Source organism: Chiloscyllium plagiosum, unplaced genomic scaffold (assembly GCF_037043375.1).
Source record: "Chiloscyllium plagiosum isolate Xiang-an unplaced genomic scaffold, Cpla_swu_hap1 HiC_scaffold_30, whole genome shotgun sequence".
Classification (NCBI taxonomy): domain Eukaryota; kingdom Metazoa; phylum Chordata; class Chondrichthyes; order Orectolobiformes; family Hemiscylliidae; genus Chiloscyllium; species Chiloscyllium plagiosum.
In genome coordinates, this window is record NW_028270168.1 from 28,265,293 (window position 1) to 28,281,599 (window position 16,307).

At 38.2% G+C, this 16,307-nt stretch overlaps 1 protein-coding gene across 4 annotated transcripts in view; it reads right to left on the reverse strand.

Moving 5' to 3' along the window:
• Positions 1 to 286: 286 nt before the first annotated feature.
• The window catches only part of LOC122563660 (grainyhead-like protein 3 homolog), a 103,275-nt gene continuing 87,254 nt past the window's right edge, over positions 287 to 16,307 (reverse strand). For all 4 annotated transcript variants that reach the window (XM_043717690.2, XM_087976847.1, XM_043717691.2 and 1 more), the window contains 4 exons: positions 11,607 to 11,695; positions 7,812 to 7,897; positions 6,048 to 6,112; positions 287 to 3,791 (listed from right to left, as the gene is read on the reverse strand). In XM_043717690.2, the coding sequence (XP_043573625.1) occupies positions 3,677 to 3,791; positions 6,048 to 6,112; positions 7,812 to 7,897; positions 11,607 to 11,695 (355 nt within the window). In that variant the 3' untranslated portion in view covers positions 287 to 3,676. The remainder of the gene's footprint in view (positions 3,792 to 6,047; positions 6,113 to 7,811; positions 7,898 to 11,606; positions 11,696 to 16,307) is intronic.

The following is a 16,307-nucleotide window of genomic DNA, read 5'->3' on the forward strand; positions in this document are numbered from 1 at the left end:
ACCTGGTCCAGCATACTGCTATTCCCAAATAACATTGCATATTAACTGTGTTGGCCACTTGCATTCCAAAGCCCTCCAACGCCTAATGTTGATTGGTCAGATGAAGGAACAGTTGTGAATATACCCTTCGCCTGCACAGCATCCACCAGTACGTGCATGGTTTCATCCATGTATGGCAACAATGGCATATGCCCATTAGTTGGTATCACTAATGATATGCGTCTGCAAGCATGATGGCATCCCTTGCTCAGCAGGGAGTAAATATAGCACAGCAAACTATAAATTACATGTTTTATTTATTTTTTAAAACTTAAAAAAATTGCTCACATAACAATTGTCTCCCAGTTAATAAAATCTGTTTGTAACTTGTATAATCTGCAATTTTCTAACATTATTCACAATCCAGTAAATTCAACATCACAGTACCTGGTACAAAAGGATTAATGGGATATGTAGTTTACCCACAAATAAAGATTAACTCATAAACATCATGCAGCAAAGGGTAATCATCCATGGACCTTAAATTTCCAATGTTGATGCTTTAACTGCTGATGTCTGTCATTGCCATTATTTGCTTTAGTCAATGAACAGAATGTTTCCTTTTGTGCAGCAGTGGAAGCCTGTGACCCAAGTACTGAAGGAGAAAAGAGATTCACAACACCTTAGGAAATATTTCTCCACCCAAATACAATGACCAGCACCAGCCAAAAGGTTAGGATCTGATGCTATGAGTAGTACAGGGGATATTTTTAGTTTCCTTTATTTTTTCACGGGATGTGGGCATTACTGGCAAAGCCCTGTGATGTATTACTTGTCCCTAATTGCCCTTGAACTGAGAGGCTTGCTAGACCCTTTCAGAGAGCAGTTAAGGGTAAACCACATAACTGGAGTCACACATGGGCCAGACCAGGCAAGGCTGGCAGATTTCCCTCCAGATCAAATTGTGGAGCAGGTGTTAATGGAAGTAACTAATTCATTTTGCTAATATAAGAAACATATAAAATCAAGGCTTTTCAATGTTGTGGCAGATGTTGTCATCATTTTCTTTTGAGACACATCAAACTATTGTTCCTCCTTTTACAAAAAGCAAAAGTGGCCGTTGCACCAATTATGGACCTGGTATGGAGAAGAGCAAGATTTCAGTGGCCAAGTAATTTCTACATTGTTGAAAAAATTTATCTAGTTTGTTACTGTCCTTTAGGGAAGTCAATCTACAATCTTTACCCAGGGTCTGAGTTATTGGTGATTCCAGACCATAGCAACGTGGTTGATTCTTAACTGACCCCTGACCTTGTTAATATTAAAACTGTTGGATCACCCAGCACTGAGCTGACATCAAATTCAATATCACTAAAGCATCCACTGCCTTTCCATATGTTGTATATGAAGCAAGTGAAGGAGTAAGGGAGAGTTGGAAGAAAAACAGAATTCTGCTTATTTATGCATTATACAGGTGTTTGATAGAAATTTATTTTCTTTGAAACAGTTTATGTTGAAAAAAAGCACATTTTTAGCAATTGTGACCTTAATAAACTGCATCTCAATGGATATGTGAGAGATGAATGCCATGACAATGGCATATAGACAAATCCCAGGACAGGAGGTACTTCATAGGGCAATAACCAGGGCTGCAATTCTCAGGGGATTGCTGGGCCCAGGGCAGTTCTGGGACCCAGAATAGAAGCAACACTGGAGCCAGTGATATTTGTCCTAGCTCCTGCATACAGACACAGTAGAAGTCTCAATTCACTAATTCGAAGAGAGGTGTACCAACTCCAGGAATTTCATTTTAAAAGTTACATTTTTCAATTGAAATCTTCACAGGAATTTGGCAGTGAAGTTTAGATATCATATTATTAAGAATACTCCAGGAAGCTAATTCATTTCAGTGGGGTAACAAAACTATATATGGCAATTCAGAGATCATGCCTGTAGTTTGAAAAGTATCATGAAGAATACATGAAACGTCCTTCACCGTATTGTTTGTACTTGAGCCTTATTCTTTATAGGTAAAAGGTAAAGGTCCTGATGAAGGGCTTTTGCCCGAAACGTCGATTTTACTGCTCCTCGTATGCTGCCTGAACTGCTGTGCTCTTCCAGCACCACTAATCCAGAACCTTATTCTTTATATATATATATATAATACACGTGCTTCACAATTCAGAGCACAATACAATAGACATGACAAACGCACTGTATCACAATTCACAAACCCCATAACAATTATAATAAGTCAATAGAAAATGAGGCAAGACAATTCATAACAAGATACTTTCCTGTTGTTGTGCACTGATGGCAACCTAAGTGTCAACCTAATAGACATTTCTGACAAGTAAATATTCTCACATACATTACTTAAGAGGGGAAAATATACTTAGAGAAAGACAAAAATCTTGAATCACTCTGATTTGTCATATCTTCAAGCATAGAAATGTAGCATTACCTTAAGTACTTTGTAAGAAACCTATAATTACATTTGGAAGCTCAGTTAAAATGCGAAAGTTCAAGACAATGAGCCAATAGCAATCAAGGGTTTACCGCAATGTAAATCAACACTTCTTTTGCACTGAGTTTGACAAGTGTCAATACCAGAGAATATTTGCTATAAAAATAAAGAATGTATACATGATTTTTAAAAAAGTAGGCAGTTAACATATCTCCTAATATTTTAAATCTAGCCACCTGATTTGATGTTGATAAATGAGGGATGTCAGGTCATTGTGTATGACAGCTGAATGAATCCAGGATACAATATTTTACATGTATCCATAGTACATAATTTTAATGTTGCAAATCATGACATGATACCAGCACACCATGATTCAAAATCACACATGACCTCTGTATGTGGATGATTTTAAAAATTTTGGCAATTCTTGATCATATCAGAAGGTCCCAGTATCATTCTGTGGCATTAAAATGAGTACATATGAATATTTCCTTGACCGAACCATGAGGGAACTATCTCACAGATTCAAAATGTGTGAAAGGGAAGGATATGATTTTGAAACCATTAACTTAATGAATATTTCAAGGAAAGACAACTTTTTAATTATCTTGGTATTAACATCCCTCAAAAAGAAATTTTTTTTTCTGAACTTTTTCAAATGAGCAATGCAATCTTCCACATATTTCATGAGCACCAGAAAAGACTGATATTCCTCAAGTAAGTATTTCACACTGAAAAATCTGCTAAAAATGTGAAATTAATTGAAATTGCAATAACAACTGGCACATGTAAATTGCATTAAAAGATGAATAATTCAAAAATATCGCACGTTGAAATACACATACATGGACATCAACTGGCAAGTGATTCCACGAATATAGTTCAACAGTCAATAAGATGTTGTGGAGCTGAAAGCATTTAGCACTTTGACACTGGAGATTTAACAAGTCCTTTAACCAGCAGTGTAAACAGGTCAGAAAAAAAATCTTCAAGTGGTTTCATCCAACAGGAATGTAGATTAAAAATGTTCAGTTCTTCATGCTTGGCTTCAATAAGCTCATTTATACACCTGGTCAGTAGAAAATATTGGCACAAAGATCTTGAATTCAAATATCGAAAGCAGCCAAAAGCATATGTACACGGAGAGAAAGGGAAGAGGTAGAGCAGTAACTGGTTTGTTCCTAATGTTGAGGTTTCTTTGAGTTTGTCCATGAATGTTGAGGCTCTTTAAACTTCTTTAAGTGTTATTTGACAGCCTCCATTTACATCCTTTATTTCCACCAAAAATGCAGCATGGTTACAATAATGCTGCACAATGTTATCATCCATGTTTACCAAGATTCTGTAGGAGGAAGATGGAAAATGAATGTCAATTACAGCTCATTAATTGTGGTCAAAGCTCTTATGCTTACAAAAGAAGAACTGCTGTCAGGGGATAGCTTCTCACCACATATGAATCATATGAAGAACATTCAAATGTAATTGTAAATAATCTTTAAGTCTAGGCTTCCTCTGCATGACAGTGGGTAAAACCACAGTTCACCAGCTAACTAGTGCTATGGCAGATCTTTCACGAAGCAATAGAACACATGCTTATGGAAAACACTTTGAACAAGCGATTTGCACCTCTCCTCTAATTGGTCTCTAGCTGTTGCGAATGTAATTGCACCACGACAAGTAGCAACTTGCTTGGAAACTCAGAGCTAAAATAATCAAACTAGCTCACAACATTTATGATTTCTAAATTTAAATACCAAATTCTTTCTAATGAACTCAGAGCACCTGCTTTGTGTTCTTGCAATGAGTCATCGAGCAAGGACCAAAATCGGTGCTCAAATCAGCAAGGCCACATTCCAATCCAGTCACGAACAAACATTCCAAACATATTAACTATTTGTGCACAATTATTTCCTCTTATTTACTTACAATACCTTTTGTCTTACCACATGCATATTAAATCTATCAACCCATAAATTATCTTAATTTAAAATTAAATAAAGCTCCCACATTGACATTTTCATTATAAGGTTGAGGAAAAACACCTCAAGGAAAGCTTCAGAAATAGATTTGCATTCCCATTTTGCCTATTGTTCAAACGTTACAATAATGTTCTCTTAGTTATTTTATAAATGAAGCTCACAAAAATTAACAAAAATGTATCACTTAAGAAAAAAGCAGACATAAACTTTAACATTTTGGGACCTATATCAACATTTTGCTTTGAGAATTACAACAGACAAATGAGTGAAAAGTGGTTTATCGGAACAACACCAGCATTACTTTGGGACTTCACAATTACTCTGTGTCTTTCCAGTGTTTTAACATTTGTGTTGATCTGAAGTGGTGTTAATTTCAGCTACACAAGCTGTGTTGTGTAATTTGGGAGTGAAGTCAACTAGATGGTATTCTGCATGACACCACTTTGAGGAAGCAGATGGAAAATACTGTTGTTGCAATACAACAACAGCTGGCATGAGGTGAACATTAAAAATATTTGTCTTTAAGGATGCCCTGACCAATTCTTAAATGTTAACATGGTTTAGCTTAATTATCAACTTAGTAGAAAAAGTCCACAATCTCATAAACATCTCTGTGAAAGTGTTTCCCATTCTGTTTGTTTTTAATTTTTTACATTTAATCTCATATCTTCTTCCCTTCATTAAAAGAGTTTCAAAACTGGTGATAGACTTTTTCCATCTTCTCTCTCCATCCCTTATTTATTATGTTACCAGCTATTGTTCTCCCATTCCACACCTTATTGGTACAAAAATGAATACTCTATAATTCTGGTTAGATAATGATACAAATTAAAGACAGTAAACAGGATGCAGATTCATGCCTGGTGAATGCCCACAATTAATTCATACATTACTTCACATAGTACAAACCTATCTATATATCCAGAAACATAAACATGACAGTATGTGCATACCAATCAATAAACTAAACAGTTCAGGTCACAAGTGAATGACTCACCAAAATGTTTAACTGAAATGAGAATCCTGCCCATGAGCTAAAATTCTCCAACGACTGAAAGCTCACAATATCAGAGCTTCCCAGTTGAACCAATATGTAGTGGCAGAAAGTCAATTTAAAGATATTATAATGTTGTTTGATTTTCAAACCATTCAATTTATTCATTGCTAGTATGTAATTTTACAATAATGTTAATTCAGCCATACCCTTCCTTTCTTACTCTGACCACATCATCCTAGTTGCATGATGAATTTGTTTCTCATCTATCGTTACTATTTGATTTTTACATGCCTGCATATTTTAAACTAACTACTTTGTCTGAGTTTTCTTATTAAGCTATGCCACAATTCAGCCTCAGGATTGCAAAAATGTTCTTGGACAAAATAACACTCCTAACAAAATACCATTATGAGAGTAGTGTTGGATGATAGCTGAAATCACTCCACTGTTGTCTAACAGGGAAAGTCACTCCACAGAAGCAAGCAATAACTACATTACCCTGATTTCAAAGTATAATTGACTTGAAAACTGCAGTTTGAGAAAATTTCCTGTACTGGTCCTGACTCCAGTATTGTGAATGAGGTACTTATAACACAGAGATAAGATCTTTTTGATTACTCACCCTTTCATACAGTTCTTGTATATTTTATAAATTCTCTCTTCAAGCAGCCCGTACTTTTCTGAAATCTAGGTTAAGAACATTAAAATTCAATTGTCAAAATAGTCAAGCAAAATTGTATCTGAGAAAGTCAACTGTGCTTAGAGCTTTATATTGGTGAGTCCTAATAAGGGTTGAACCATGGATAAGAAAGAAAGACTACATAACATTTAGTGGAGGCTTTTTACCATCAGTTGTGACCCTTAATGTTTCCTTACATTTCCTAAATGATGGATAATAGTCAAAGACAAAACCAACAAGTACTTAAATAGGAACTTTAATGTAATTAAACATCCCAAGACACTTCAGAGATTTATACTAAAACAAAGCATGCCATATTATTGGGATAATAGGGCTGATAACTACGAGCAGGAGCAAATAGACAAGTTTTTAATGAGTATCCTAAAGGAGGAAAATAAGGTAGAAAGCCAGATGGATATGGGAAGACAATTCAAGTGTTTAGGTCTTAGCAAAGTGAAGATCCAGTCACTGATGACTGAGCAATTAAAATCTGGAATTTTCAAGACTCCAGAGTTAGAAGAGGTACCTCAGAGGGTTGTTAGAAGGTCATAAAAAAGGTGGGCAGGTGTATGATCATGAAGGGACTTATAAACAATGGGGAGAATATTAAAATCAAGCTGCTGGTTAACCAATCAATATATGTGAGCATGAAAATATGGAACAATAGGATATCCTCAAGCTTACACAGGCAACAAAACATTCCTGACATATCGTTTCTTCAAGCCCAGTTCATTACTCAATGCAGGATCACTTGTTTTTCTATTTTTCCAAGGAATGTTTCTGTAACAATTTTAAATATTTCTTGTAAAGCTTGATAGGTGCATTTGCCACATGCATAATATTAGTGAAGAAAATTCTAAGTATTGAAAGAAATCAAAATATTTACACCTTTGGACCTGTAGCTCTAGCACAAATTATCAACAGTAATAAACTTTCCTCAATAAAGTGGGGGCTGATGAACTTGAGCTTTTCTGGATGGTCTGAGCATTATTAATGAAAACCTTAATTTGACAGGGTGAGAAGTGAGTAGTGGGGACGTGGAGCAAGTCACCATGTTTAGTAAAGTAAGATTATTTTAAAATGTTAATGCCTTCATTAAAGTAGTACGCCAGAAACCATTTTCACTCACTCATAAACCAATATTGCATTTTCACCTCAAAAACAATTTTTTACTTTTAGCATGGACTGAATTATGCTTATGTGTTTATGCTTTCTGTGAGCAAACAGTTCTAATTACATTTTCCAAATCCCTATTCCTTCTTCCCATTATCCTATTTGAAGTTGGCTGTTGGCACACGTTTGTTTCCCCCAATCATGTCCATGTGTATCCCCACCGCCCCTCCTCATGCTCTGCCCTCTAGTTTCAATCTCTTGTGCTTAATCCTGTCTCCCTTGCCCCCTCATTGATGACTCTGCAACTACTGGAAGAATGTTTGCTTCCATCTGCCACGCTTTCAACTGTTTAAAAACTTATGTTAGATTGCCTCTGAATCTCAATCCCCCACAAATGTAGTAAGAGGTAGAAGCGCTGAAAGATTTCAAAAAGGAAATTGGATGGACATCCTGCAAGTCTCTGGGAATGAAACCATGTAATGAGACTGACACCATTGCTATGTAAAGAGCCAAATGGCCTTTTTCTGTGCCATAAATGACTCCACATTTTGAAACAATATACTCAATAAAAGAAGTAGGAAACCTGATACTAACAGCATTCTTCAATCCGTTAAGGTCAGGCGTCTTCAACAATAGAGCATCAAAAACTTCTTCTGACTCCCTCCGCACGTACAACAGCACTAGAAAGGAAAATAAATGTTTGACTTGCATTAAACTTTACACTTAGTCATTGCTCATCCCATCTTCCAATGAAAATCATGCAAACTGAGAAATCAGTACCAATATCAGATTGTCTTAGTGCATTATATTTAATCAGTCACAGTTATGGAACAATTGAATTGGTTAAATAAAAGAAAGTTTAAACAATTGGAGAGCTGAATTGTTTTCAATAGCTTTCAAAACTGCTCAATACTCCAATAATGATTATGAATTGATTATTTATATGATAACAAATATTATTAAAATGGTTAATGTCTGTGTACAGTGTATTAAGTTTGACACTGTATATTCAATAATAATCTACACTGCACACCACATCATGTCTGTTGTAATCCAAACTGCTTAAGCACAACATCCATTCTATCCTGCAAAGCAAGGATCTTGATAACAAGCTATCTTCTAAATGAATAACACTATTAGGACTTTGTTCTGTTTTTGATATGTTTTCCAGATGAGATTACATTATGTAATATAAATTTGTTGTCCAATAATTAAAACCATCAGTGGTATTAAACAAAATATAGTCTTTTTAACCTCCAATCTTCAAAAAACTTAAAAATGGATTGTACTCTTTATGCTTTCAACTTGGGAGCAAATGTCTAAAATAAGGATGTCTGCAGAGAGATTTATAGTATACAGTAATTAGAATTAAAATTTCATTTTGATCATGTATTTTTAGTATTTTATATAGCATAAATATTTTAATGATTTGTGTTTAGTAGGATACAGTACATATATACACACACAAATCATATACTTTCTGTAATATTTGTTAATTGTTCAGTTTTCATGTGGGTAAATATATTTTTATGACAATATTTAATCATGATGAACAATCACAAAGATGAGTTTTATGAAACAGTGATATATGAAGCAGCTTGATTCACTAACACTTGTGTATCATCCATGAGAAAAAGTCAGAATTTAAACAGAACTTGTTAGCTCAGTTGGCTGGATCAATGATTTACAGAGCAGTGTGATACCAACAGCATAGGTTTGATTCCCATCACTGGTTTGAGGTTACTATGAAGGACTTTCCTTCTCAACCTCTTTCCTCGCCCGAGGCTTGGTGGCTCTCAGGTTAAATCACCACCAGCTGCTTCTCTCTCTAATGAGACAGCAGCTCCTACAGTCTGGTAAGACTATGGCAACACAACAACGTAGGAAAGTAGTAAAATTAAATCCCAGTAGCAGCTGCCTGAGGAAAGTCCTGAATCTGGGAAATCTTCAGCAAGTGACCATTCACTTGCCGTGGCTGAAAAGTACTTAATTTATTCTTGACAACTTGTACTAATGTACACAATTTATATAGATTGTCAGAGTGAAAAGATTCTTTGTTAAAGATTTGACTGTACTTTTTGATGGCATAGGACGGAGTTGGTGGACATCTGGCCATGGAGCCAATCAGTTTGGTCAGCAGCTGCTGGGGACCTTCTGTACATAGAGGGGCAGAATTCCAACCATCAGCCTTTTTATGTAACCCCTAACATGTTAATGTTGTAAGGCAGGCTTTTGAAAAGTTGGTCCATTTGGCTACAATGCACACGTCCATAAAAGCCAGTCTTCAGAGTAATTTCAAGGCAGTAACACATTCAATGAGAAAAAAAAAGCATTTACAAGCTTTTAAATTTTGATCTTTGCCTCATCAAAACAAGTTATCTATCTTGTTACTCGGAACTTCCTTCTGATTTTTATTACCTTTGTTATTAAATGTCAGAAATCAAATACACCCAGCTTTCACAACCTTTACTTGCATGATCAGATGGATTTTACTAGGGGAACACTCAATTAATTATTTTCCCTGATGACTGGGGAAGGTCTGTATTGTAAGTGGATGCATAGCTGTTTCAGTAGACTGGGCAGCAGGAAACCACCTAATACATGGCCAAATGTGCTTCTGACAGCTATTCCAGTTTCTGATGTTGTTACTGTTTAGGTTATTGCTGCCTGCACGGAAAGCAATGAAACCGGTCTCCTTTTTTTTATCATCTACAAGGACTACAGAGAAGCCACAGTGAACTACTGACGTGATGCCATTCTAAAACTTGACACTTACAGCTATCATCCATGTTAATATTATAAACTTGTAATTAGGTTTCAAAATTAGTGTTTGTTCAATTCGATCCACTTCTGTGGATGTCATAGTTTTTAACTGAAAATCTATTATTAACCCAGCATGCTCTATCAGGTCATTGCTATTTCAGGCAGGATTTTCTGATACATTCCTGTTTGTCACCACTCATCAATAAAATAGGCACAGTAGGATTATCAGCCAGAGGCTTCCTTTATATTTAAAAGTTACAGGGGCCCAAACTTCTTGCTGGAATTGGCAAGACTTGTAAGAAAGACATGGAAAAAAACTATGCTAAGTATTTTCATGGGTTGTTTTTTTTCTGCAATGGATCAAGAACACCAAAACTGGAAATGTAGTGAACAGTGAAAAAGGTTACCTCAGAGTACAATGGGATCTTGATCAAGTGGGCAAATGGGTTGAGGAGTGGCAGATGGAGTTTTATTTAGATAAATGTGAAGTTCTGCATTTGGAAAAGAAAATCAGAGTAGGATTTATACACTTAATGGTAAGGTCCTAGGAAGTGTTATTGAACAAAGAGGCCTTAGAGTGCACGTTCATAGCTCCTTGAAAGTAGAGTCACAGGTAGGTAGGATAGTGAAGAAAGGTACACTTTCCTTTATTGGTCGGGTATTGAGTATAGGAGTTGGGAGGTCACGTTGCAGGTGTACAGTACATTGGTTAGGCCACTTTTGGAATAATGTGTGCAGTTCTGGTCTCCCTCCTATTGGAAGGATGTTGTGAAACTTGAAAGGGTTCAGAAAAGATTACAAGGATGTTGCCAGGGTTGGAGGATTTGAGCTATAAGGAGAGGTTGAATAGGCTTGGGCTGTTTTCCCTGGAGCATTAGAGGCTTTATGGAGGTGTATAAAATCATGAGGGTCATGGATAGGATAAATAGACAAAGTCTTTTCCCTGAGGTGGGGGACTCCAGAACTAGAGGCCATAGATTTAAGGTGAAAGAGGAAAAATTTAAAAGGGACCTAAGGGGCAACTTTTTCACGCAGAGGGTTGTGTATGTATAGAATGAGCTGCTAGCGGAAGTGGTGGAGGCTGGTCCAATTGCAACATTTAAAAGAAATCTGGATGAGTGTTTGAATAGGAGGGGGTTTAAGAGGGATGTGGGCCAAATGCTGGCAAATGGGACTAGATTGGGTTGGGACATCTGGTTGGCATGGATGGGTTGGACTGAATTGTCTGTTTCTGTGCTGTACATCTCTATGACTCCAAGAGACATGTGCCTTCTCCACTTACCCAGTACGGATACTTGGATCTTCCTATCCCTCATCTAGCATCTTCTTCCCAGCAATAGCTGACCTTAGTTCTCAAATCTCCACATACTCTGCCACACTAACTTTATGACAGAAATTGTTTTGATATATTTCTGGGGGTGCTGGACTCCCAGCCTAAATTTCCACTCCAGTTTACTGGAGCTAATGTAACTCATACAGGCTTGGAGCCACAAAGTAGGGACAGTGCTCCACTATTTGAGTGAGATCCAGGGATTAAAATGAGACAAACAAAATAATGCACTTTAGGAGATTCCCTGCTTCCTGCCTAGCCTGAACACATGGCTTTAAAGACATTTTTCTTTGTACCTCTTTCTGGTTCACAAAGTCTAGCTTGTTTGATTGGAGGGTCCAATTCATCTTTGTACAGAGTCTTGTTATCCCTCTTTATTGGAAACCTGTACATTTAAAGCACAAGATTATTGATTATAAGTGATGCATAATACTATTAGGTGCCACATAAGAATGGAATCATTGTCAATTGAAGCATTATTATCCATCTACATTCCAGTATGTGTGTAATGGAAGTTGAGATATCAGTCACCTGATGTGATTTTTAGATGAGTTAAATCTGATTCTTAAATGGCTGTATCCAGTGTGACTCTTTGTTTTGTGGCAAAAATTAATATGTAGGTCACTGGCCACATGTCATCCAGGCCTTCTCATATTCAACTAAAGTGCCCGTCCTAAACGGATTCCCTTTGCTGTGTCGGTGCAGAGCAGGGCTACACCAAATGCAGCCCACAATATGAGCCCATGGGATGATTTGATGTTACTAATCTGTATGAATTATTGATAATACCTGTCTCAAAAATGTATCCGTTTAGTCTAACATTGAGAGTACATGTCATAACCTAATACAATATTTTGAGCATATTTACACTGTAGCTACCCATCTGAGACTGATTGCTAGTGTGTAGGCTCAATCAAACTCAACACTGCCTCCATTAATTGACTTCTGCCTGGTTAGATTCTGTTTACAAGAAGGCTCTGCAAACATCTGCATGCACGATTGGCTCTTACATTTGCAAATGTAAATGTTTGCGGAACAGGTGGGAGAGCAATCTCTGATACATTTACATTGAGGATATTGCAGGTTGTTTTGACAGTCACTCCTTCTATCATTACAATTGTATGATGTCCAAGATGCACTGCAGCAAATTATTGAGGTTTCTTCCACAGTAATCCCCAAACCCGCAACCTCCACAGAGGCAGTGAATGCTTGGGAACCTACAATTCCTCTTATAGTGACTCAGTGGTTAGCACTGCTGCCTTACAGTGCCAGGGCGAAAGTGAGGGTTGCAGATGCTGGAGATTAGAGTCAAGATTAGAGTGCTGCTGGAAAAGCACAGCAGGTCAGGCAGCATCCGAGGAGCAGGAAAATTGATGTTTCGGGCAAAAACCCTTCAACCCTGATGAAGGGCTTTTGCCCGAAACGTCGATTTTCCTGTTCGTCGGATGCTGCCTGACCTGCTGTACTTTTCCAGCACCACTCTAATCTTTACAGTATCAGGGACCGAGGCTCGATTCCAGCCTTGTCTGTCTGGAATTTGTGTGTTCTCCTCATCTCTGTGTAGGTTTTCTCTCGGTGCTCTGGTTTCCTCCTAGTCCAAAGACGTGCAGTTTAGGTTGATTTGCCATGTTAAATTACCCACAGTGCTCAGATATCTGTAGATTAGGTGCCATGGAAACTGCCGGGTTACAGGAATAGGATATTGGGATGGGTCTGGGTTGGATGCTCTTCAGATGGTCAGTGTGAACTTGTTGGGCCAAATGACTGTTTCCACACTTTGGGGATCATATTTTAAAATAAAATTGAGAGAAGTGCATTTGTATCTGTTGGTTTGCCATTGGCATGGGACCTCTACCTTTGCTGTAACTTGCTCTCACTTTAGTTTTTGACAGCCATTAAAGGCATTACTTGGAACCTGAAGTGTGAAGCTGATATTGAGTAAACATTTAGAACTATAAGAAAGTCAACTTAAGGAAAACAACATCAAGGAAGAATTAAAACCACGGTTTGCAACATTTTACTGCTGAATGAGTCAGGATTGCTGTGTATTTTCCATTCCTAGCTGCCATGAAAATGAAAGGAGATAAGAGTTGGGAATGGAATTTGTCCCAGTCTTGGTGGAAAAAGTTTCAGAATTAAATTAAAAAGACCAAGCAAGTAAGACTAACAACCCTGTTATCAGTGCTGGGGAAAGCATGCTAACCCTTACCCTCTCTGCAGAGCAGAGAACCCAGACAGGAGAGACATTTGATAGCTTTGAGGACATACTTTGAACCCTCTAGTAACGTTATTTGTTATCAGTATGTTTTCACTGTTGGAGCACAGAGCAAAGGGAGGCAAGTGATCATATTGATACATTTAGCTGAATCTTGAGAGATTAGACAAGTAAAAGATTATCTCATTAGAAGTAGCATTTTCTTAAGTATAAGAGATCATGATATAGCAATATACCTGCTTTGAGAGGAGAAACTCTCAAGAAAGCTATGGATATGTGGAGAAGCTCTGAAGTTATCAATCATCACTCAGGTCCAGTTGATGGGGGAACAAGCAATATGCTGACAGACATTCCAGACTGAATGAGAACAATGTATGAGAAAAAAGGAGGAAATATTTGCGGGAAAGCTACCAAAAACATCAAGGTAAGAGGACAGGATATAAATATTGTGGAGGACTTCAAACAATCAAAAACACGTGTATGTCCAAAATAAAGAGAACAGTGCTCTAACTGCAAGAAGCCAAGTCATTTTGCAGACAAGAGTTTTGCTGTAAAGAAGCCAAGCAAGATTAAAAGAATGGCTACTGGAGAGATGTCAGCCAATGATTCTGATGAATCATTCTACACCATGAAACAAGATTGGCATTATCAGGACTATAGGTGGTTATTAATTTGTAACTGTTAGAATAATATCGGCAATTGTGGGTGGCACGGTGGCACAGTGGTTAGCACTGCTGCCTCGCAGCGCCAGAGACCCGGGTTCAATTCCCGCCTCAGGCGACTGATTGTGTGGAGTTTGCACGTTCTCCCCGTGTCTGCGTGGGTTTCCTCCGGGTGCTCCGGTTTCCTCCCACAGTCTAAAGATGTGCAGGTCAGGTGAATTGGCCATGCTAAATTGCCCGTAGTGTTAGGTAAGGGGTAAATGTAGGGGTATGGGTGGGTTACGCTTCGGCGGGTCGGTGTGGACTTGTTGGGCCGAAGGGCCTGTTTCCACACTGTAAAGTAATCTAATCTAATCTAATCAATGGGAGAAGATCAAATCAATGTGAAGTATCAGGTAGATACTGGAGCTTTTTGCAACACCATGAGCTTTACAGATCTGTATGAGGTGGCTCAAGATGGTGACACAGAAATGAAACCATCAAGGTTAGGGTTGAAATGTTCTGATGGAATAACCCTCATCCAAAAAGGACTATAAATCTGAGTGCCCAATACAATGTGAAGAATGAAGATCTCAAATTCCAGACAGTAGATGTTAAACAAAATCCACTTGCCTCTGCTGAACCATGTCTAAAGTTTGAGCTTGTAACCTCATATTTGCTCGAGAGAATTTAGAAATGCAAAAGTTTGCAGCATTTTGAAGGTTATTGACAGCAAAACAAATCCAAGAAGATTACAATAATGTTCTTATACATCTTGAAAGTCTTCCAACTGAAAATCATTTCTAAGTAGATGAGAGTGTGAGACCAACTCAAGGAGAGATAAAGCTGCCCTCAAATCTAGACTGAAAAATATGACAGAGAACCAGAAAAGAATGGAGGATTCAAAAACTACTACAGACTGGATTAGCAACATGGTAGCAATGAAATGAACCCTTGAAAACTGAGAGTGTATATAGATCACCGTGGGCGGCACGGTGGCACAGTGGTTAGCACTGCTGCCTCGCAGCGCCAGAGACCCGGGTTCAATTCCCGACTCAGGCGACTGACTGTGTGGAGTTTGCACGTTCTCCCCGTGTCTGCGTGGGTTTCCTCCGGGTGCTCCGGTTTCCTCCCACAGTCCAAAGGTTAGGTGAATTGGCCATACTAAATTGCCCGTAGTGTTAGGTAAGGGGTAAATGTAGGGGTATGGGTGGGTTTCGCTTCGGCGGGTCGGTGTGGACTTGTTGGGCCGAAGGGCCTGTTTCCACACTGTAATCTAATCTAATCTAATCTAATCTAAGAAGATCTCTGTAAAGCTTTGAACAGATCTCAGTGTGTCATGCCAATTAATGAAGACGTCTTGTCACACTGGCTAAGGCAAAGGTCTTGACTGCCCTTGTTGCAATGTATGTTTACTGGCAAGTGAAGATGGAGGAAAGCAATGGTTTTCTAAGTGTCTTCTGGACTCCATTCAATTGATATAGCTGGTTGTACATGCTGCTTGTCATTTCCACTGCTCCAGAAGGATATTAATGCAGACAGAAGGATACAGTCACGGTGGCTCAGTGGTTAGCACTGCTGCCTCACAGCACCAGGATCCCAGGTTTGATTCCAGCCTTGGGAGACTGTGTGTGTGGAGTTTGCACATTCTCCCCATGTTTGCATGGGTTTCCTCTGGGTGTTCCGGTTTCCTTTAAAGAAGTGCAGGTCAGGTGGATTGACCATGCCAAGTTGCCCATAATGTTAGGTGCATCATTCAGAGGGAAATAAGTCTGGGTGGGTTACTCTTTGGAAGTTTGGTGTGGGCTTTTTGGGCCAAAGGGCTTGTTTCCACACTGTAGGGAATCTAATCTAATCATCTTCCTAAAACGGATGATCTGTTGGGGCTGATCAGCAAGGCTATGGATGTAAAGACACACTGGAAGAAGCCTTGGCACAACAGTATCAGAATCTAGTGCAACTGCTAGAGATAGAAAGCTAATTGAACCTGAAATTGAACAAGAAAAATGATGCAATTGAAATGCCTGAAGTCAAATGCATAGGTTATGTACTGACAGCAAAAGGACTGTACCTGATCCTGAAAAGGTAACAGAAATGAAGTGACTAACAGATGTGAAAGCAGTATGATTATTTGTTGGATT